Source organism: Gallinula chloropus (assembly GCF_964237585.1).
Source record: "Gallinula chloropus genome assembly, chromosome: 4".
NCBI classification, from domain to species: domain Eukaryota; kingdom Metazoa; phylum Chordata; class Aves; order Gruiformes; family Rallidae; genus Gallinula; species Gallinula chloropus.
Window position 1 is genome coordinate 43,883,621 of NC_140088.1, and position 23,583 is coordinate 43,907,203.

At 40.8% G+C, this 23,583-nt stretch overlaps 1 protein-coding gene across 2 annotated transcripts in view; it reads left to right on the forward strand.

Moving 5' to 3' along the window:
* The window catches only part of PCNX1 (pecanex 1), a gene marked incomplete at its 5' end in the record, with an annotated part of 87,975 nt that extends 64,716 nt beyond the window's left edge, over window positions 1-23,259 (forward strand). Inside the window, 17 exons of one of the 2 annotated variants that reach the window (XM_084262905.1) lie at window positions 339-480; window positions 1,912-2,089; window positions 2,477-2,585; window positions 3,135-3,264; window positions 4,292-4,350; window positions 5,086-5,301; window positions 5,718-5,971; window positions 6,900-7,130; window positions 8,533-8,633; window positions 9,866-10,016; window positions 11,697-11,927; window positions 12,990-13,264; window positions 14,950-15,194; window positions 16,214-16,650; window positions 17,482-17,547; window positions 18,035-18,175; window positions 22,961-23,259. In XM_084262905.1, coding sequence (XP_084119031.1) covers window positions 339-480; window positions 1,912-2,089; window positions 2,477-2,585; window positions 3,135-3,264; window positions 4,292-4,350; window positions 5,086-5,301; window positions 5,718-5,971; window positions 6,900-7,130; window positions 8,533-8,633; window positions 9,866-10,016; window positions 11,697-11,927; window positions 12,990-13,264; window positions 14,950-15,194; window positions 16,214-16,650; window positions 17,482-17,547; window positions 18,035-18,175; window positions 22,961-23,101 — 3,107 coding nt within the window. In that variant the 3' untranslated portion in view covers window positions 23,102-23,259. The remainder of the gene's footprint in view (window positions 1-338; window positions 481-1,911; window positions 2,090-2,476; window positions 2,586-3,134; window positions 3,265-4,291; window positions 4,351-5,085; window positions 5,302-5,717; window positions 5,972-6,899; window positions 7,131-8,532; window positions 8,634-9,865; window positions 10,017-11,696; window positions 11,928-12,989; window positions 13,265-14,949; window positions 15,195-16,213; window positions 16,651-17,481; window positions 17,548-18,034; window positions 18,176-22,960) is intronic. The other variant, XM_084262906.1, reaches the window with a different exon arrangement.
* Between the last annotated feature and the right edge of the window lie 324 nt (window positions 23,260-23,583).

Genomic DNA, 23,583 nt, shown 5'->3' on the forward strand with positions numbered 1-23,583 from the left:
TGATTTCCCCCTTGTCCTGCCATTGTCTGCCTTTTAAAAAGCTGATTCCACTCCTGTTTCTCTGCTACCTTCAGGGACTGGAAGGCTGCAATGAGGTCCCCCCGCAGCCTTCTCTTCTCCAGGCTGAAGAAGCCCAGCTCCCTCAGCCTCTCTTCATATATACAGTTAGTGTTTGGCTCCACAACTGACTTGGATCAGGAATCTTGGGGGCTGGACCCGATGATCTCTCAAGGTCCCTTCCAACCCCTACAATTCTGTGATTCTGTGATCTTTATTTTATTAGCTTAATTTGCTTTGACAGTTCTATCTGACTGCTTCTTTTTAATATATTTTGATAGATGCTGCACATGTTATGTGGTTTGAGAAACTTCACATTTGGCTCCTTTTTGTAGAGAAGAATGTTATCTACCCACTGATAGTCCTCAATGAGCTTAGCAGCAGCGCTAAGAATATTGCTAGCCCAAAGAAACTGGATACTGAGTAAGTAGAAAAGGCTATCAAGTAATCTTAAGTATGTCTGCTGTGGTGGGAATTAAATAGTGAGTTCCAGCCTCAGTGTGAAAACCATTAATGCTGTTGCCTTGAAACTAAGGCAAGGAATAAATAAAGCTTTTCTTTATTTAGAAGCTTGTGTAGAACCAAGTCACCTTGTTGAATTAAACAGAATAGGGTGTTAGTGTTAAACCAGGAACCCCCACAAAGCCAAAATGTTCAATTCACAGCACGTATTAGAAAAATTGTAGGTTGCAGAGCTATCTAGTAGTGCGAGAGCAGGATTTCCTTGTTGGTCTTCAGAGTCTAGAACATGATTATTTGGGTAGTTCAAGACAAATACAGTATGTTCTGGTGTTCTGTCAGGTGTAAACTTAAGACTTCTGTAATGTTCCCCGAGTTGCCGTGTCACCTTGCAACCCTTCTACAGCTTTCTGATCTCATCAGGGAAGTCCTTAGGCCTTCAAGCCCTTTAAGTATAATCTGTATCCAGATGGAATTGCACACTACCTCTTAAATTGAGCATTAGTTATGATGCTTAAAGGATTATATGTGACTGTCTCAGAAAGTGAGAGTTTTTGTCGTGAAGAATGGTGACCAGGTGGCTTGTCTGGATTTGAAGTTCTATTGGTTAAGAACAGAAGTATTGTATAGAAAATAAATCCTGAAACAAAATGGAATATGTATGGTGGGGGGACAGGGGAAGGAATGCTGAGGTTTTTGGGTGTAGGTTTGTTCTTTTTGTGGGTTGCTTTTTTGGGTGGTTTGTTTTTTTGTTTGTTTGGCTTTTTGCCCTTTTTTGTTCAATAATCTCTGTATCTATTAAGTTCTTGCTTTGGCTTCACCACTGTCGAATCTACAAGGTTTTTTTGAGATACATTGCCATGATGCTACTTTAATGTTATTTTTTATAACCCTTTAATCTATTAGTTTCTGGTTCTAAAAAAGAGTATCACTAAGCTTGTTTTTTTAATTAAGTTGCAGTTTTTCCCATATAAACTAGAGCAGTATAGTCATGCAGGAAATAATCAAGTGTTCATTAACAATCCCTTGCTAGTAAAGCACTAGCATTTTTACATCTCAATATTTGTACGCTAAATTAAAGACTAGGCTTCAGTTCAGTACATGAAGATATTTCACCTCTGATTTTTGTTGTTATTTAGTGAGACTCTTACCAGTAATCCTAATTCCTGAACACTGATTGGCTTGAGAATTCTGATAGACACACTTGGCTAGTAACCTTTTACTAAATAAATAAATTCTTAAGTTGTCTTAAAAAAAAATCCACCAAGCCAAAACACTCCACCCAAAAAAGTCTTGAGTTTGAAGAGATTAGCATTGCATGACATCAATGACATATGTGGTCTTTAACCCATTTTGGACAGCAGATAAATAACTTTGTGTGAATTTCTTAAACAGGTTCGGTGCTTTAATGATCACAATAGCTGGCTTGAAGTTACTGCGTTCATCATTCAGTAGCCCAACGTGCCAGTATGTCACTGTTATTTTCACAGTGCTCTTCTTTACTTTTGATTACAAAAGTTTTACTGAGACCATGCTGCTAGATCTCTTCTTCATGTCCATACTCTTCAGCAAGGTAACTTTAACTCTCTATTTCTAGGTGTTTCATCTAAAAAGAAAAACACGTAGTCCTAACTCAGATAATCTTCTAGGTCATCAATAATGTAATCTATATGCTATAGGATAGTTAAGACTTCTCCTTCCCAAAGCAGTTGTTTCCTTGAGAGAGCATATGTAACTTTCTGAACATCTCAGGAGTTTACAGAGAACAATGAAGTACATATGTTGCTTGCTTCATTATTACATCCTTTCTGTAAGTCTCAAGGCTTCTGGTATACCAGTAAGAACCCTAGCATGACCCAGAAATTCCTCAGGATATTGATGTACTGCAAAGCATGTTGATTCTCAGATGTATCACTAAATTTTTCTTCTCTCTTTTTTTTTTTTTTTTGTTTTCCTGAAGCTTTGGGAACTCTTTTATAAATTGAGATTTGTATATACCTACATTGCTCCCTGGCAGATCACATGGGGATCTGCCTTCCATGCGTTTGCCCAGCCCTTTGCTGTGCCACGTATCCTTTGAAAATGCAGCTGCTCTTCCCTGAAGTAGTGTATTGAGAACTTCTGGATGTTGCATTATTATGGGCTAAATCTACCCAATGAACAGGTTTGCCTAGAGAATGTTCATGAAAGTGTGCACACTTTCTGCCTTGCTACAGTGCTTCCAATCGGAGGAAAAGAACCTTGATACAAAACAGAGCGGGATTTGCTTCGTTCTGAGAAGGCCACACCTTTGATTCTGACAGTCACTCCCATCTTCAAGAGTCACTATGGCTTTAGTTACCACTTGAAGCTTGTGTAGACAGGTTTAGATGGTGTTGAGTTAGTATTCCTTGTAGACTGTTGTGAAGGCATGTCTAGTGCCAAATTTGCATCTGTTCTGTGGTTGTTTTTAAAAATAATCCCCCTCTTGTTGGGGATATTGTAAAGGTACTTGGCTGCATAAGAATTTGTATTGGGTTTTTTTTTTTAATTGATGGCGTTTGAGTACTATCACTGAAGTATGGGGGAAAAAAAACAATCCTTGCTGCTTGGCTTTCCTTAACTCTGTTATCCCACAGATTCTGCAATGTTGTTTGTCCAAGCAGCTGTGTCAGCTTTTTTCTCTACTCCGCTGAATCCTTTTCTGGGAAGTGCAATATTCATCACTTCATATGCCAGGCCTGTCAAGTTCTGGGAAAGAGACTACAAGTAGGTGAAATAAGACCATTCAAGTTTGTCCTTTAAATAACGTTAACTATAGCTAAATGTGTCGTTTTGGGGTCTTTCTTGCTGTTTTGTTGTTTGCTTGTTTTTTTTTTTCCTCCAAATACTGCTTTCTTTTTCCAGAGAAAATTATTTTACAGCGTTGAAAGTTTTCAATGAACTTGTTTCTGGAATGCTTTCATATCTGGGGTTTTTTTGTAGCAGCAACATTTGGTTTAGCTTCTTAAGTAATTTGTGCTTAAAATTATGCCATCCTGGTGGTGATTCTTCTTTTAAACATCAAAATTACAGTATTGTAAAGTGCAATTTTAACCAGAAAGTGAATTTATGTACAAAAAGGTTTGGGGGGGGGGGAAGTTCATAACTGTTTTTGACTTGTATTCATTATTGACTGCTTCACAGCTAAAACTGGCTAAACTTAATATAAAAATCTTTCTTTATTCAAGGTGGGATCAGTAGTAAAAGATTCTTCGTGTCGGATTATACCTTCATGTGTTTTATTTCTCCAAAGTCTGCTGTTGATGGAGTAATGAAACCAGTGAAAGTTTAAAAAAAAACAGCAGGGGAAGATGAATGAATAGCTCTGGAGTTCTGAAGAATTCATTTTTCACTTAGCTGCTTTATTGCTCCCTCCACCCCCCACCCACTCCCAAACACTGGAACAGTTTAAATACAACGCTCCAAATCTTACATTAGAGAGTTATGTTTGTTACCTCAGCCAATGAAATATTAAATGTATGAAAATTAATTTGAGTAAAGTCTACTGGAACGTTAGGTGTGCTGATTTAATTCTTTAATTGTAGTCGTCATAACTAAAGTGTTATGGGATCTAAGAAAATATTTACACTTAGATCTAAAACTAAAGATGTTCTATGGTAACCTACTGTGGACAAACTTTATTAGGTATTGGATCACAATGCTATGATAGGCACAAAATACTTTTATGTATGAGAAGAGCAATAATTTTACCTATAATTCTGTGTTAAATGTGCTTTCTTTTCTTGTTTTCCAGCACAAAGCGTGTGGATCATTCAAACACAAGACTGGCTTCACAGCTGGATCGAAATCCAGGTACCTTTCCTAATCTGATTTGGGTGATAGCTTTTGCTTTTGCTGGTGAGTTTGGAATTTTTTGGGGGGTGGAGTTGGTGGTGTTTTGTGGGTTTATTTTGGGATTTTTTAATAGGCTTTTATTTTAAATGTAAACTACTTTTATAGGAGTGCCGCAGGATTCATGATGTTTCCTCTCAGATCTTCTGTAACCCTGCCCACCCTTTCTGTTGTTGTCTACTGTTACTTTCTCCTCAATCATATATCTTGCTTTATTCTTTAGACTCTTACTAAGTTTCTTTTCTCCCTTACCTTCCCGTGTGTCTGCTTTGCTACTTCAATTATCATTGTAGGATGCATTAAGCTGTTTATTTTTATGTAATGATTTTTACTTTTATATAATTAGGAAAAGCTAGATATTATTTGAGGGTGACTCAGTGTCATGGTGATGAGACTACTACAGCAGTCATTCTTGGGATACTTCTGTGCTATGTGGAATAGATTGGTGGTAGACCACATATGGAACTGAAGTAAGAGTCACTAAAAAGTGAAGAAACTTGGTCAAAAATACTAAGTGTCACTTAGCATTCATTTGGAGTAGCTGTCCATTAAAGGGGAGGTGGGGTGTGGAGAACAAGCTTGAAACAAGGCTGCTGTGAAGAAAAGCGTAGACTTCAATGTGAAGTGATAATTGACATTCAAGCTTGATGTTTCTCTGGGCATTCAGATAATCACCCAAATCTAATCTTCTTGCAGGTTCAGATGACAACAATCTGAATTCAATCTTCTATGAACATTTAACCCGTTCCCTTCAGCACAGCTTATGTGGAGACTTGTTGTTGGGTCGGTGGGGAAACTACAGTACTGGGGACTGCTTCATCCTAGCCTCTGACTACCTCAATGCACTAGTACACCTTATAGAGATAGGAAATGGCTTGGTCACCTTCCAGCTGAGAGGGCTTGAATTCAGAGGTGAGCATGTTACACTTCCTTAACTGTACTGAAAAATGCATTTCTGCTTTGGGAGCTTTTTAATTCTTTTCAGTTCCATCCTGTAAATTAATTCAATTGAAAATGGGTTCGAGGGCCTCTCTGTGGCCCTGTCAGTTGTGAGGACAATTAACTTGCTCTACCAGAATTGATGCTAAGGCGCCCTTTCCATTTTAGGGCAACATGGTTACCATAGTTGATTTTTGGAGACACCTCACTGAAATGTGATCCTAGAACAATAAATTAAGCTATCCACAATTTTTGTGTTCATTGGCACTGTTCACTTGGTGTTACAGAAACGTCATTGGTTGGATTTGAAACGCTTTTTAACACAAGTCAGCCTTAAAGCAATCATATGAAGTGCTCAACTTTTCTTCTTGTCTCTACTTTCTCCTAAGGAACTTACTGCCAGCAACGAGAAGTAGAGGCCATCACTGAAGGTGTGGAGGAAGATGAAGGGTTTTGTTGTTGTGAACCAGGCCACCTTCCTCACATGCTTTCCTTTAATGCTGCCTTTGGGCAGCGTTGGCTGGCTTGGGAAGTGCTTGTGACAAAGTATGTTCTGGAGGGTTACAGCATCACTGATAACAGCGCAGCCTCCATGCTTCAAGTCTTTGATCTCCGGAAAATTCTCACCACTTACTATGTGAAGGTATGATTCAGACCAGGACAACCCTGGAGGAGGAGGGAGGCTGTATGACATCTTGGAGCTGCTTAAGGTCTTCAGCATCCAATGCCTTTCATTTGAAGATCATAAAATGCGATACAGATTTGAGATGTATGACTACCTTCATCAAAGGACAGAGTTTGCTCTACTGGTGATTACTTGATGCTCTGGTGCATGAGCAGGACAATGACTTTGTAGCATGACCTAGAATAGGAGAGGAGACTTTCTGGCTGAAGCTGTAATACAAACTCAGAAGCTGTTACCCAAATGTAGCAGCTGTGCTGTAAATGAAAAATCATGTGTTTCTCTTGGAGAAAGCCAAGCTGCCTTCGTGTTTAAAAGCTGTCCAGATGTGTCACTGGTGGTGGCTTCTGGTTATTTAAAAAACCAAAACCCTTCAGTTATAAGAGGACTCTAGGCCTCAGATAATCAATTTACTGACAATATCTTTCTTCCATAATCTCCCCTCTCTCGAAGAACTGAAATGAAAAGCTTCAGGTTGAAATATTTCCAAGATATTTATGTACACACACAAATTGTTGGGCTTCTCCCGCCCTCAAAACCCCCAAAACCCACAAGGGTATTAAACCATCCAGTCTCTTACTTAGTATTTGAATTCTTTAGAAATTCATGCCTCCTTGTTAACTAGATGAAAGATCCTGTGTACTTTTTTTTCTGCAAAATTACAGGGATTCCTGCCTCCCTCTCTGTTTCCCTTTAGAAATCCTGAACAACTTACCTTTATTACAGACCTGTGTTGTGTTGTGCCTGTGAGCTAAATACATGCTACTGTCTATCAGGTTTATTCATTACCAAGAAAATAATGCAAATTAATTACAATGACTGAGACTACTGACTTTTTTTTTTTTGCTATTACAATGTCAACTCCTATTTTTAACTACTACTGTTTCAGGGAATCATCTATTATGTCACAACATCCCCCAAGCTAGACGAATGGTTAGCTAATGAGACGATGCAGGAAGGCCTGCGGTTCTGCACCGACCGCAATTACGTGGATGTAGATCCAACCTTTAACCCCAACATCGATGAGGATTATGACCACCGCCTAGCAGGGATCTCCAGAGAGAGTTTCTGTATGATCTATTTGAACTGGATAGAATATTGCTGCTCTCGAAGAGAGAAGGTAAGGATGAACATGTGAGGAAAGCTACTTGCTATTCTAGGGTGGTCTCAATTTTTCCCCCTGTTGGTTTGATCTATAGGCTTGTCTAATGCTGTTTGTTAAAATGCTGATTTGTAACTGAAATATTAAGGGTTTGATCTTCTCTCTTGAGATGTGAATTGGAATAAATTCTATAAGTAGTACATGATTTAACCTGTTTGATAGTGAATCTTCATTTACCAGTTCAGATGAATCAGTTGAATCTGTCAGGTGTTTTTCTACATACAAAGGGGTATGTTTATAGAGTTGGTGTTTTGTGCTTAAGTTAGTGTTTTCAAATCAGCCCTGACTTAAAAAGACTAAACAACACCCCCCACCCCCCAAAAAATATAATACCTGTTGCTGCCTTTTAAAACTGATGGCTTCTTAGTGGTTGTGTTATACCATTTCTTTGGACCACTGGAATTGTTGCCTTTTGAAAAAGAACTTGCCCTCTTCTTCCTCTCTCCAAATTCTTCCACCTTTTAAATGCAAGCATTAATGTGTTTGTAGAGGAATACCTTGACTTCTGTTTACAAAAAAAGCTGTATGTGGTCTAACCAAAGTAGTGTTACCTTTGAGAGTAATCAGAAATTGCTTGAGATTAAAGGGACGGGAATGTAATTGGCATCTGTTTAATGAGGGATCTGAGAGTTCAGATTTACTTTGGAGGTAAAAAATTAATTAGAAGCTCATTTTAACCAGTGTGAGACTTAATGTTCTGCAGTCAAATGACAAACAACAGCTGAAGAAAATTGTTTCCCTCCGAGTCATGATCTTGTTAAATATTTTCTGTAGGTATTGAAAATCAGTTTTAATCACCGAAATGAATGATATCTAAGACCTTATATATCCTATGCAGCTACTACTGGCTTTGAGCTGGGAGTGAGTTTCCCTTGAATAAAGCTGTAGCCCAGGGCGGTGTTCAGTTAACTCAGAATTATATACTAATGAGTAAATGAGTAATCCGCTCATTTACCATTACTATATAATGGTATATGAGAATCCACTTTACTCACTAAAAAGAGTTTTGTCTTAATCTCATAATTTTGCTACTCAACAGCTTGCATAAAAGGTAGACAGTATCCATGAGGAATGTTGCATGCATCTATTCAGCTGCCGTGTTGTCTTATTTCAAATCAGTTGGGGTGTGTGTCTACCTTTACAAGTACTCATCATACTCTACTTGCAAAACTCTTTAAAAAGCCTTCTTATTGGAGGTCTGAGCAAGAGCAGCTGGTGTGGCAGGTACATCTGCACGATTCAGTCTGTGTATCTTTGTATGTGTTTGGGGCTCTGCTCCTAGAAGAATGGTTTTGGTTTTTTTTCTGTGCCAGTTTCTTTACTTCATTCACCTCTTTGTTTTTCTTTTTGTTACTGCAAGCCACTGGATTCAAGTAAAGACTCACCCCTGGTGACATTGTGTTATGGACTCTGCGTTCTAGGGCGGAGAGCATTGGGAACAGCTTCACATCATATGTCTAGGTAATCAAATGTTGTTGCTGTTGTAAGCTTCCCTTCATCAAAATCCCTCAGTGTTCCCAGGTTTGGAATTAGATGAGTGCCTGTTCATAAAAGGATTGGATATTTAACATCATCTTTCCTTAGACTGGATAGGTATGCTACGTGCCCCGTCTTTGTTAAACAGCTACTGAAACATAACCAATGAACAGCAAATGGGGGAGAACTTGAATTTGAGGGTTTTGGTTTGTTGAACTGATGCAAGGTGAGAATTCTACTGTGGGTAAGCACCCACAGCATGAAAAAAACAGGAGCTGGTTGAGTTCTAAAAGTAAGCACTGTTTTCTGCTTGAGGGATGTGCCCTACATGGAAATAGGGGGAAGAAGAGGACAGCTGCTTAAAATGAAGAAGGTGGAAGTTAGATCAGACTGTTGTGGTACATTTCACAGTTTAGCTGGCTCTGTGGCAAGCAGTCATTTTGTAGAAATCTCCTTCAGCTCAGCTCTGTCATCATATGGAAACATCTTTCTTTCAGGCTCACAGCCTCAACTTACTTTAGAAAGCCAATGTAAGATATAGTCGCATATTTCAGGAAATCAAGGTGATAGTTTAAAAAAAGAGAGAGGAATACTCTGATGTGGGAGCAATTGGCCAGCTAGGTGCCAAATGTAAAACCTGTCTTACCTCACTTCCATGGAAACTTATTTTTCTAAGGATCAGTCAGTCACTGCTCCAACTCCACGCCCCCCCAACCCCAAAGGCCTTGCAGCCATAAGAATGGTCAGAGCATATGTAATATTTTTTTCCATGATTAAGTTAGAGTAAAAGGAAATAATGCTTTTAAGCATGAGAAAGTTCTTAAGACTCTTATTCTGTACTAAAGCAAGCACAACTGAAGCAGCATGTCCTCCTTAACTGGTCTATTGTGGTGTTAAATTACCTGAAAAAAATTTCTCTTCAAAAATCTTCAGAAGGAATTCAGGCATTCCTCACCCTGTTTGTTTCCTTTCAGGCTGCTGCATGTTATTCATTACCTGTTCAGTGCACATAGGCATTTCTTGGCCAAGCTTTGCTTACACAGAAACCCATAGTTATGTTCTCGTCTTCTTGTCCTACCTCCTAAATTATCTTTGTAGAGAAAATTCATGTGCCTTTCAGTATGACACAGTGTTTTCTGCTCTTGTCAGTGATGATAATTGTGGATATCTTATTTCTGTTGCTATTTGGGCTTTTTTCTTCTTTTTCCCTTCAACAGTAATCTGGAATCCTTCCTGTATGGTCTGCATGCCCTGTTTAAGGGTGACTTCCGTATCTCTTCAATCAGAGATGAATGGATCTTTGCTGACATGGAATTGCTGAGGAAAGTAGTGGTTCCTGGAATACGGATGTCACTGAAGCTTCATCAGGTCAGAGATGTGTCCTTTTCCTTTTATTTCTGTGTGTTTGCCATTCTAAAAATACGTGGCTCAGAAAGAACAGAGAGAAGGGTATAAAAGGGCATATACTATAGACAGCTGAAAATGAGGGAGTATCATGTCTTTTGTTTTATTATAGCTCATCTGGAAGGTGATATAGAGGAAAGGGACTGCAGTTTATGCTTAGAGCTTGAGAGTTGCATCAAATATAGATCAGAACATAAAGCCCTGTTTCATAGTCACCTAGAGAAGATTCCCTTATGAACAGCCACTGATATCTTTCCCTCCCTCTCCCCCTCCCCATATAAAAGTAATTGGTTTAAAAGGTTATCATGCCATCCAAAGCTGCGTAGCCCTCTCCTGCTGTCCAGTGGGGGGAGTTTCTTGTTCTTTTTTCTGAAGTGTTGCAAGAATGGACATTTTTTGGCATTACTCACTGATCCTGTCAGCAAGGATTCAGGTAAGAATGAGAAGACTTGCCCTTCAATAAACGGAAATAGGAGTTGATCTTTATAGTGAGGGTGAAGACGAATAATCTCAAATTCTGTCCAGTGTGTCTATTAACTAAGCTCAGCAAGTGCGAGTGTGATAACCACTTGGAGGGGAGGGGCTGGGAGGGAGGGTGGAGAAAGTGTTGGTACTGTAGAACAGCAGATTGAAAATTGTGGTAAGCAGGCAAATCTTAGTTGCATTTTTTAGGCAATGAAGTTGCATTTTTGCTTTTATTAGAGAGGCTAGACATCCCCTAAAGCTTGCAGTGATTGAATCAACTCCCTAATAGAACACAAACTCCCTGAATTTAGCAGAATTCATCGAAGTGTTCAAAGTGCGTGTAACCAAGTAGACTAATTACATTGTTGAAATCAGCAGAAGTACCACTTCAAGGATTCTGAAGTGTTCTCAGTATATTTGGGTTACTGTACAGAATGGGATTGAAATGAGACAGAAAATGAGGGGGGGAAACATTCTGTTAGATTTTTTTTTTTTTCAATGAACATGACTGTATTAATCTATAAAGGCTGATTTTTATTTGCTTGCAGTGTGCAGCCAGGGCTGGAAATTTAGCTGTTAACCACTATCCTTTTTAACCAGAAAGCAATGTGACCTACTGCTGAACTGAACATGTAAATCTTGATTTTATTTGACTGGCAGTAGTGTAGGCTGTATGGTAGTACCTGATGCTGAAATAGTCTGTCATCAAGTATTAATGTGAACTTTTTAATAGAATATACAGATAAACCTTAAATGGTTTTCTTCCAGTTGCTGTTTTCATAGAATATGGTCTCAGTGAATAACCAGGGCTTTACTTAAGTATGTTTTATAGTTGGAGAGTTGTGAATAAGCAAAGATGATGAAAACTAAAGTGGTTCTGCAGGTAGCAGAAATAGACATCAGTGTAGAATAACATTCAACCAGAAACTTACTTGAATTAATAACAGGTAGGGCCTTCAAATTGTGTTTGCTTCTTTTAGCTTGAAACCAATATAAGTGAATAGAACTAGTCTGTTGGAAAAGAGGTCATCTTCAACCATGCTCTTTAGTAGATACCTGGTGGTTTTGATCTGTACCTTGGTGCAATGCATCGAGCCTTTCAGGAGTTTGTGGTGCAAAATATTTGGGTTTTATACGTAGTTATATCATCTCTTACTGAATGTGTGTCCTTGGAAACAGGATCACTTCACTTCTCCAGATGAATATGATGATCCTTCTGTCCTTTATGAAGCCATAACAACCCATGAAGAAAACCTGGTTATAGCACACGAAGGGGACCCTGCTTGGCGGAGTGCAGTCCTTTCCAACTCTCCCTCCCTCCTTGCTCTGCGCCACGTGATGGATGATGGCACCAACGAGTATAAAATCATCATGCTGAACAAGCGCTATCTCAGTTTCAGGGTGATTAAGGTAAAGCTTTAGCCACCCTGCTTCCTGCAGTGCCTTTTAATTAATTATGTTTTGGGTCTGTGTGGCAAGGTGTTGGGGTTTTGGGGGGGTGGGTGCTGCAAGGGTGGCTTATGCTAGAAGCTGCCCCTAAGTCCAACAGAGGCACCACCAGCTGGCTCAAGGACTGACCAATGCTGAGCCCATCAGTCATGGTGGTAGTGTCTCTGTGATAACATATTTAAGAGCCGGGGTTGGGGGGGGGCGGAACCCAGAATGCAATCAGCCACTTTTTGCCACCAGAGAAGGGAGTGAGAAGATGTAAGAAACTTTGATGCCAGATCAGTAAAAAAGGAGGGGAGGAGGCACTGCAAACCAAAGCAGAGATTCCCCTGCAGCCCACGGAAGATGATGGTGAGCAGAGACCCTACCTGCAGACCCTGGAGAGTGGAGCTCACACTGAATCAGGCTTTGTGGAGAGATTTGTGACCCTATGGGGGACTGTGCTGGAGCAGTCTGTTCCTGAAGGTCTGCACCCTGTAGAAACAACCCATGGTGGGGCAGTTTGTGAAGAACTGAAGCCATGAGTTTTTGCCTGTGATGCTAATTGTGGAATGATCTCTGCCTATCCTTATGTCGACTCCTGAGCCTCTCAATATATATTTTTCTCCCCTGTGCAGCTGAGGGAGAGGAGTGATAGAGTGCCTTCAGTGGGCATCTGGCCTCCAGCCAGGGCCAAACCACCACACTATACCAGACTGCTACTTCAACTCAACTCTTCTAAGTAACTTTTTTTGTTGCTGATCTGTCATTGCCAGTGCTGCTTATTTCCATGTCATGGAAGTATTTAATCAGAAAATCATGTACTGAATTAAAATATCTTGTTCCTCTGTGTCTTTTGGTTCAGTGCCGCGACTGAGAGATGGTGACCCCTTCCCCACAGTTCAACTTTTTTAAAAACATGAATATGAGTGCCTGTGGTTCTGCAGTACAGTATTACCTGCATTAGTGAAGCGGTCTTCATGTTCTTTGTTTCACTTTCTGACACAGCCTTTCTCCCTGGCTTCTGTCTGTCCTCTCTTGCAGGTGAACAAGGAGTGTGTGCGTGGCCTGTGGGCAGGGCAGCAACAGGAGCTTGTCTTCCTGCGTAATCGTAACCCAGAAAGAGGAAGCATTCAAAATGCAAAACAAGCTCTGAGGAACATGATCAACTCCTCCTGTGACCAGCCAATTGGATACCCCATCTACGTCTCGCCTTTGACTACTTCCTACTCAGATAGTCATGAGCAGCTTAAGGAGATTCTCGGGGGAGCTATCAGCTTAGGAAACATCAGAAACTTCATCGTGTCTACGTGGCACAGGTGAGCTGAGGAAATGAGTTCTCATTAGTATGTGTTCAGGCTCTCATATTAACTAGTCTTGTACGTGCCTAATGTGGCATAGTTTGTAATATTCAGTCACAGAAACATGAATAAGCCTTGGCTTTTATTTCAAGCACATCTGTACTATATGGCAGCTGCTTTGGTACACCATTAATCTTCAAGGCATGTAAGTAATAAGCCACAAACTATGTAAATGAAAGCTCAACAGGACAAAACTGCAATTCCGGTTCTAATGTCAGGTCTGATAACGACAGATAATGCAGCTTCTCTATATTTTGTTTCAGTACCATCACTTTTGCAGTCTATAATACCATCCTTTGCAGAATCAGGGCTATTTGATAGGGTTCCTGTCCAGCAAATGTTCAGCATACAAGTGCCACTAACGCTGTTAGGCTGTGCTAGTACATAGTAACTCAAGCTTTAGCTGGTGCTCAGAATTTCATGAGTGCTTATAAATGTGCCATGTGTCAGAGCCAGAACAACTGGAGTGATAATCTAATCCTCCTTCCACACGATCCCCCAGTAACCCAGTGCAAACTCTTGCTGTGGTGTGGTTTATAGGCCATGAGAACTTTTACTGCACTCTGACCCCTTACAACTGTCCCTCCAAAAGCAGCAGTGACAGCTGTGTGTGGCATTCCAATATGCGTGTCCCAGTTCTTACCAGTTCCAAGAGCTGGTACCATAGATGGAACACCCCTGTAGCTGTTCTGATGGTAACATTTACACTTAGACATCTACAGCACATCAAAGCAGAACGTGCTGCTTTACTCCAGAATGTCAAGCTTACTGCAGCCTGTGGTGCCTGTCTTCTGTTGCCATCTGTTTGTCTGACACGTAATAGAATAACAGGTGGAAGCATGACATGGAACAGTATTTCGATCCAAGCTGTGGGTGCTTTGGGATTCTGGATCCCAGGGGCAAATAAAATTGGAGAGGTGCTCTCACTTGAAAGCAAATAAAATTGAAGTGTGACAGAAAGAAAAGACTAATAAAAGTACAAATTGAAGGGAAGAATGTGCTATGGAGCTGTTTTTGTGTCCATTTGGAGTTTACTATTGTAAACAATTATAAAGCTTGTATATTCGCTGGAATATGTTGGCCAGCCTACTGTCTGAGTGTTCAAAAGTCACACAAGAATTTGTGATTCAGGTAATTGCAATATGTGCTTCATACAACTGTGAGGATGTTACTGAAAGTAAGAAGAAACCAAATACATTAAAAGTCTGTTGGTTTTTTTTTCTCTTTTTATTTTCCTGCTCATCTGAACAAAGATTTTGCAGTGTAAGACTACACGACTGGTGTGTTAAGGAGCAAAAGCTTTACTGAACTGTTACAACATAACCAGTGTTCTACCAGCATTTTATATTTAGAATTTTATCATTTAAGAGGTGGTTTTCTTTTTTAAAAGCTATTTTATATGAGCATTTGGCTCCCAATAAATAACTGCTACTTGAATAGGTGTCATAAAGAAAACTGCAATCTCTTAGGAAGCAATAGTTATACTTGCAAAGCATATTCTGAGACAGGGAAGTTTCCTCTGGTCCTGAGGAACGCTGTGGGTTGTGCTGAGGAAAGCCTGTCACTTGCCATCATAAGGATTTTCTTAGAATCCCAGTGATAAGGAGGCGTGACTTAATATGTGGATTGCATTATGTTTTCAGACTAAGGAAAGGTTGTGGAGCTGGCTGCAATAGCGGTGGAAATATTGAAGATTCAGATGCTGGAGGTGGAGCTTCTTGCACAAGTAACAATGCAACTATCAATGAGTCGCAGAGCAGCATGTCACAAGGAGGAGGAAGTGCAACCACAGGGCAGGGACCTGGAGCATCAGTACAGCACCCTCCTGTTGCAGCTCATCCCACAACTCTTCCTGCAGCTCATCCACCAACTCATCCCTCCAGTCTGGGTAAAGTTAAATTAAAACAAAGCAACAACTTTAAAGAAGTAGAGTCCTGTAGTCAGAACTGGCCTTTCAGCTCCTTGGAGCAGGCCTGTGCTAAAAGCAGCAGCAAACAAGAGTGATTTGCAGTGCTAACATCTGCTGGATTCACCACAAAGTACAGTACTGGTTTATGCAATACACGGTTCCCAGCCAGGGAATCGAGCAATAGGGATATAGTTGTGCTGGCAAAATAGATTAAATAACTTTATATAACAAACACATCTCTGTGGGTTTGATCTTTTCTGTCTGCAAATGCTAAACTTGTGTTTTGGGGATGTTTGAAATCGTATTTCTTCTTTATACAGTCAAACGGATCCTCTGTTTCGATAGTATTTTAGCTGGATCCTATCCAGAAGTCCATAGTGATCTGTAGTTAAGAAGGTGATAAACGGTAAAGCTGAGAAAAAGCTTTCCAAACACTGCATTTATTTACGAAGAATTTAAAGGTGTATTTGGCTTAATGAATTTTTTTTTACACAATTTTAGTAGTTAGGATAGGAGAAGCAAGTAGTTAGCATAGGAGAAGCAATTGCACCAATATTCATATTCTGTTTTTCAAAGTGCATTACATTTTTCTGAATTTGTTTATAAACAGCTCTTGGTCTAACATTTTCTGACTCAATCTTTGAATATCCGGGCATTTGGTATTTTGAAACATGAACATCTCTACCTGCCTTAATGCTTTAAGTATGGAAAACCTAAGTGTTAATATTAAGAAACAAATTGTTTATGTGGTTAAGTGCAAGGCTGAAACATTTTTCAGGCTACCTGTCTTGCAGGATTGTGAATTGAACAGGGCACAAATTCCAAGACTAATGGGATGCATTGAAGTGCTATATGAAACGCAACAGTACAACTGTTTTAGGAGTTGTTGATCGATACAAACTGATGGGTCTAAAGTGCTAAAACATTTGTGTGTCAGAAGTCTGATGTGTGGGGGAGGCTTTATCAAACTCTCCTGATACTGTATCTTTTACTTTTAGGCACCAGTCACAGCTCTCACTCTGTGCAGTCGAGCCTTGTCAGACATTCCCCTGCCCGTGCCTCAGTAGCTAGCCATTCATCTTATTGCTACGGCAGTCGTCATTCATCTCTTCGCACATCCACAACAGGCTTTGTGCCTTGTCGGCGCTCTTCCACCAGTCAGATATCCCTCCGTAACCTCCCATCATCCATCCAGTCCCGCCTCTCTATGGTGAACCAAATGGAACCTACTGGCCAGACTGGGGTCAGCGCGCAGCATGGACTGCCCTCTTCTAGCAGCTCCAGCCAAAGCATCCCAGCCTGTAAACAGCATGCCCTTGTGGGCTTTCTAGGGACAGAAGGAGGGAGTAATGCAACTGAAACTCAGTCAGGTGGTAATGCAAGCCCTGCAAATCAAATGCAAGCCAAAAAGGATGACGTTATTTACAGAATCCAGGTGAATAGTCCAGAAGAACAAGTTAACCTATGCTTCCACTTGCTTTTGTTAGTGTTACCTTGTATGTTGTTGAAATCCATTCTAAATAGTCTGGAATGTCTCCGTATACAATTATTGTACAGTTATATTTAGAGAACTAATGTTGAGGAAAAGGTTTTCTGGACAACCAGCCTTCCTGCATGCGTAGACATCCCTGTTACTTATGGTTTGCTGTACTGCAGCTTTGAGAGTGTCAGCTGAGCTCTGTTCCGCTTCATACTTAGTTTGCTTTTATTCATTACACCATGTAAAAGCTAAAGAGCTGCATTTGCAGGGCAAGAAAGCAGCTAGCTTTTCTTATTTTAAATCAAGTACATTTTTCCACAAGAGTTAAGTGTGACAATGATTGCTTTCATATATATTTATTCATTTTCATATGTATTTATTCTTTAATTATTGTCACAAATCTGGGTGTACTGAGCAGCACGCAGTATGCTATTGACCGAGTTAATTATGTCAACGTGACTTGTTTTGTGAAAATCCAGGGGTCTGTTCTTGCTCTCCTAGCTTTTGTTAGCCCCACGTGCATGGCTTTGGCAGTATATTAGTGGGAAACATCAAAATTATTTCATTGCTGATATGCTCTCCTTTTAGAGTAATCCTTAGTAAACTGTGTCATAAGTGGGCTAAGTTAACAAATTCATTTTGCAGGTCTGTGCTTAGTAGCTTTTGTTTGCAGGCAAGAGCCTTTTTATCAAACTACTTAATTCCTCTGTGCCAGGAGGATACAGGCAAAGTTGGCATGTGCCCTTGGATAGTGGATGTTACGTGGTTTTCTCTGTCCTTACATAGGAAGAAGCTTTCAGGAGCTTTCTCCTGCTGCCTGTGTGGAAAGGCCAGTTTACTTCAAAACATGGGGTGGGTCTCAACTAACCATGCTGGTAGCAAAGTAGTTCTCCAGCCTAACAGTGACTTCTCCAAGACTGTGTTTCTTAAGATATTATTTAAGAAGTGATGAGCCAACTTTAACAGCGCATCATCGCTTAACCCTCCCCTGCTACTGGACCATGTGCTGCCAATGCCTGTGTTACACCAGCTCCTCAGATTCTGCCATCAGCCAGTGTAACAAGTGGAAGAAGGGGTGGTAAAGGGAGCCAGAGCTGCTGGTTCAGACAGCACTGAACTGGTATATTGCCTGCTGTGTCTGAAGCCACAGCCTAATATCTAAATTTTGGGCTGCTAAGGCTTTTTCCTAGCTTGGAGCTTGAGTTTCCAACATTGAGATTAGTTAATAACTTTCTGTGGGTTTAAGTCAGTGCTCTGGAAGTATGTAAAAGGTTACAGTTTATCTGTTTCTTTTAAATTTTGGCTGAACTAACAGTCAGAACTCAATTCCTACTTATAGTTAATGGATCCCAGTCAAGTACTGGAAGGGATCAACGTGTCAAAAAGGAAAGAGCTGCAGTGGCCAGATGAGGTGATACGGCTAAAAGCTGGAAGAAACAGCTGGAAAGACTGGAGTCCTCAGGAAGGCATGGAAGGCCATGTAAGTTTTGCTTAGAAGTTGACAAGCTAATTTAAGAAAAGGCAGTGTCTTGATTCTGTGGCAGTCAGCCTAGTTGTCAAGGCCAAAGATAAGCGTAAGCTGGATCAGCAGTTGTCCTTCAAGTCACTGTTGCTGGAAGAGCAGGTTTGGAATCCTGATTTGAAGCAGAGGGATGTTTCTGCAACTGAATCCAAAAGATGCAGGATGATGATTCAAATGTTGTCAACCATGTCTCCTTCCTTGCCTTCTTCCAGCTCTTGCTATGTACTCTCAGGCATTGCACTCATTCATCCAGCCTTCATTTTCCTTTCCTTAAACTGTCAATCCTTGAGCAGATATGAAAGGTCAATTTACCAGAGTCCTTAATTGAATGGTTAACAATATTTATTTTGAAATTACTCTGATTAAAACAGAGTTAAGTAAGATTGTCTTTTAGATGTCCCTCTTGTTATATAATAGGTACATTATTTCCTTTCTTTATGAAGGAAACCTGCTGTAACTAAAACTTGTGAAAACCTGTGACTTCAGAGTCTGCCTTTCTTTTCCCTCGGGGTGTTACAGCTGAATAAATCACTGCACCAGTTAGAAAAATTATCTCTTAATTTAGGATCTCTTCAGGAGGAAAAAAAACAACTTTTTTTGGTTTTTACTGAGATATACAATTTTTTAGACCTTCGTGTCAGTAAAGAGCACAGAATCACAGACTGGTTTGCATTGGAAGGGATCTCTGAGATCATCTAGCTTCGCCCCCCTGCCACGGGCAGGGGCTCTGTCCCACTAGCACAAGGTGCCCAAAGCCCCATCCAACCTGGCCTTGAACCCTGCCAGGGATCCAGGGGCAACCCCAGCTTCTCTGGGCACCCTGTGCCAGGGCCTCACCACCCTCATGGTGCACATTCTCCACAGAATCACAGAATTGTAGGGGTTGGAAGGGACCTCGAGAGATCATCGGGTCCAACCCCCCTGCCAAAGCAGCTCCCTAGCATATATTGCACAGATAGGCCCAGTGAGTATTCTTTGTGAGAGACAGTAAAAGGGAAGAGTCACTGACATTGTACCTGTGTTGGGTCACTGATCCAACTATATTTTCCTGTGCAAAATGTCAGCTCTGACAATTGATAAGAATTTGCTTTGCTTTGACTGTTTACTTCAATTGGAGACATGATTTATAAGTTGGATTCAGGGGCTGGATTTTGTGGTCTGAAAGTCCTCATCACTGGATGTATGTGCAAACTTCAGGTAAGAAGTGGCAGTATGTGGATAACAGCATAAGCCAACTCTACCTTGATGCTGTGTATATGTGAAGGAAGGTATGGGTTGGGGACTGGCCTGTTGAGGAGCAGGGTAGGTTGAGTAGCAGTAGGGGCCTGCGGGGCCTGGGGGTCAGTAGGGTGACCATGACCAGCAATGTGCCCTCATGGCTTAGAAGGCCAATGACATCCTGGGGTGTACGAGAAAAAGGGGGTGGTTAGTAGGTCAAGAGAGGTCCTTCTCCCCCTCTACTCTGCCCTGGTGAGACTGGAGTATTGTGTCCACTTCTGATCCCCTCAGTTCAAGAAGGGCACAGAACTCCTGGAAAGAGTCCAGCACTGGGCCACCAAGATGATGGAGTGGAACACCTTCCTCATGAGGAGAGGCTCAGGGAGCTGGGCCTCTTTCCTGGAGAAGAGGGGTGACCTGATCAATGTTTATAAATATGTGAAGGGTGAGAGGAGGATGGAGCCAGGCTCTTCTCAGGGATGGCCAGTGATAGGACAAGGGGCAATGGGTGCAAGCTGGGGCAGAGGAAGTTCCATGTGAATATAAGGAGGAACTTTTTCACAGTGAGGGTGACAGAGGGCTGGGACAAGCTGCCCAGAGAAATTGGGGGGGTCTCTTCTGGTGACATTCAAACCCTGCCTGGATGTGTCCCTGTGTGGTTTAGTCCAGGTGATCCTGCTCCGGCAGGGGGGTTGGACTAGATCATCTCTCGAGGTCCCTTCCAACCCCTACGATTCTGTGATTCTGTAAAGGGTCCTGGAAATAAATTCCTTCTGAAAACAATTCTGTCATAGTTGACAGTGTTCTCTTAAGACTGGGGGGTTACCTTGTGGGTAACACCTCAGAGTGCTGTTGTAAACATTCATGGCTACCTTGCATTTGACATTACACTTCTGAAGCTACTTTGTTAGCTGTTGCAGATCAAGAATGTTGTAAAGATGGTGAATGTAAAGGGTTATAGTGAAGTATGTCCTGTTGCCTGGTTGTGTTGGACAGGGTTTTTTTTCAGGAGTTTTTGAGTGTGTTTTGCAAATTGCAGCATGCTGACATGTACAGTGATTGATGTTACAGGAAGATTAAAACAAGCTGATTTGAAGGTCAGAGTAAGCTACTGTTCTGAATGCTTCTCATCTATTTTTAGCACAGCATACTGGCAGGGTTTTTTTAGAAGAGCATCTTTTAACCTAAGGAGAAAGGAGAAAAGCATCAGATTATCCTATATGTGATCAGGAAAGGATTTAACTTGATGACATAGTTTATGCTGCCTGTTTCAGCTGCCTGTGGTTAAATCTACTATTGTCAGTACAGCCATTAGCTCTTGGGACGGTCCCCTTTCTGAACCTGTGCCTGCAGAACTTTCTGCAAACAGGCCAAAATGATTCTTACCTGCTTCAGAAAAAAACATTGGTCCTCGTACTGAGCAGCATTCCTGTGGCATGTCAAGGGGAAAGATGTACTAGTCAAAAGCAGAAGTAAGAAGGATTGGAAGAGAATGGTGAAAAACAAAAAAAAAAAAGAAAAAAAGACTGTTCCTGGGTTTTGTGCGTGGGGATGTGTGATAGATTCAGGAATTGAATTACGACAGAAGTTGGGAGTCACTGCACTGCAGGGCTGTGTGTTCTGTATCTGGTTTCCTGAATTGCATACAGGATCAAAACATATTTTACTGTTCTGATGTGTGAAGAATTGGTTGTGTTAGATGCAATGATATGACCCTTAGATAACTATTCATCTAAGGGTGAATTTGAGCACTCTCAGTTGTTTAAAATTTCTGCTACATAGAAAAAGGGTGTTTTTCTTAACTTTGCTTTTTGATTTTGCTGAGGATACAGTATATATAATGCACAAAGACATTATAGGGTTTCTTCAAGGAAATGCAGTTTAGCAATCCTCTTTGTGTTGTAGCTGCTTTTTCAAGGACTCTGACCTTAAGGTATACATTAAGGTATGCTCTGCATTGTCTTCCTGTGATACTTGACACTGGCATGCAAAAGAACCTTCCCCCCCCTCCTCCTCCTCAGAGATACTTATCACCTCTTGACTATCTAGGGACACCGTTTTGCATGTTATCAGTCATTTATGGGTATCAAATGCTAGTCAGGGTAGAACAGATGGTTGAACTGAGTGTGGGGGGATAGTTGCCATGAGTTATAATTTATGTACGACTTGTGTGTATACAGAGTTCTTAAGGAGCCTCAATATCCATGCCTTGGGAGTCAGCCCTTAAAACTGGTGCCTTGCAGATAGTTAAGCTGGACAGCAAGGATGTAGTACTTGGACTTTATTGGGAGATGTTTTATGTGTCTGGGGATTGAATATCCCTGGCCTCACTGTATACAGCCTCATAAAAAGGTTGTTTGGACAGACTTTGAAGTAGACTTGAACAGACCACTTCATTATCACACTGGTTGCACCAAATGAAGGGGAGCTAAAGATGCAGTGCTGCTCTGGTTCTCCCCATGGGTACAGTGTAGATGTCACACAGTGGACAAAGCTGGATCTCCTTCATCCAGTGTTAGAGAAATTGTCAGCTGGTTATAGTGAAGATTAAGGGGGGGGAGTGGGTGTCTCTTGGGTTTGTATAGATTACTTTTTCCCTCACAGCTTTCAAGAGTTCTAAATATACAGGTACTGTCCTGGGTTTTGTGAAAGTGAATTTTGATTTGTCTCTTACCTTGTCTTGAATTTAAGGTTCTTCTTACAACTAGAAAATTAGAGATAATTCTATTTCTGTGGAGCTGGCAGTACTTAAAACAGTGTCACTGGATCATCCTTGTTGTACCTTTGGGACACTCAGAAGTTAAGGGCATATTTTTATGGAGCCAGCTGAGCAGAGAGTTGGCCATACTTATATATGGGGGCTTGCATGGAAAAGGGACCTTCTAGTGTTCAGTGTCAGGCAGGATCCCTGGAAACTGCAGATCAAAGTACCTGAACTCTGTAGATCCAAGGGAGTATAGGGTAGTAGATTGTGTCACTGTTTCTGAAACCTTTCCCCTCTCTAGTAATTTTTTTGTGTTTAAATATCTTTGAATAACTTAATTTAAAAGATCAACCTTAAATTCATAGTGAACAGGGAAGAAAATTAGGGCAAAGGATTTAAAGGAGAGAGCAGTTTACACCTAACTCCTGCCAAACTACAGTCCTGTGCTATTATGTGCTGCGTGACACTGAGGTATTTCAAGACTATTACAACTAGAACATCAAAATATCCCAAGTCCATACTTGTTTTTTAATTGTTACTTTGCATGACTGTCTGGTTATGATTTGGGTTATGTTGTTTATTCCTGCTGAAATTCAAGTCAAAGGCTGGCTGTTCTCATCTTCTGCTGATTTCCAACAAGACTTCAGCGAGTAGCTTGTCTGTGGGTGTGCTGTGCTGTTGCTGAAAAACGAGCAGCAAAGTCAGTGTAGCACTTACATTACTGCTCCTTTTGCCCTCTCAGGGCCTTGAATTATCAGCTAGGACTTTGATATGGCACCCTATGGAACTTACGTTTTATTACCCTTTTTTTTTCCCCCCAGGTGATTCACCGCTGGGTGCCTTGCAGCAGAGATCCAAGTAGTCGGTCCCATATAGATAAAACCATCCTGCTGGTTCAAATTGAAGATAAATACGTTGCTGTTGTCGAAACTGGAGTCCTTGAACTTGGGGCTGAAGTGTAAATCTCTTTGAGACTGAAACTTCTCCAATGGTTCAGAAGAGAGAAGGGTCCAGAAGCAGCAGCTCCCAGGACATGAAACTTCAGTCCAGTTGTAGGAAAGGACTTGAAACACAGATTTGTCTAAGTCCCTTTCCCCAAATAAACACATGTAAGATTCTTTTTTTAAGTTGTTAGCTGCTGAAGAAACATTTGCATGAAGGATAGATTTGTTGAGACATATCTTTTTGAGTTTTGTTTATGCATTGCGTAATGCTTTAAATCAACAAACTTTTCAGTTCTAAGATCAGAGCACCTCATATTTTTCTAATTGTTTTGCCAAAAATTGCCATGTCTTGTCACAGAGTGCGTGGAATTCATCCACCTTATTTTAAAGAAATTGACTACAAACCTTCAGTTTGGTGAAACAGTGTAAAGGTTTCAGGTGTGGCAAGAAGAGACTGAACAGATGTATAGATTCTTATTCTTTATGAGCTAAACATTAAT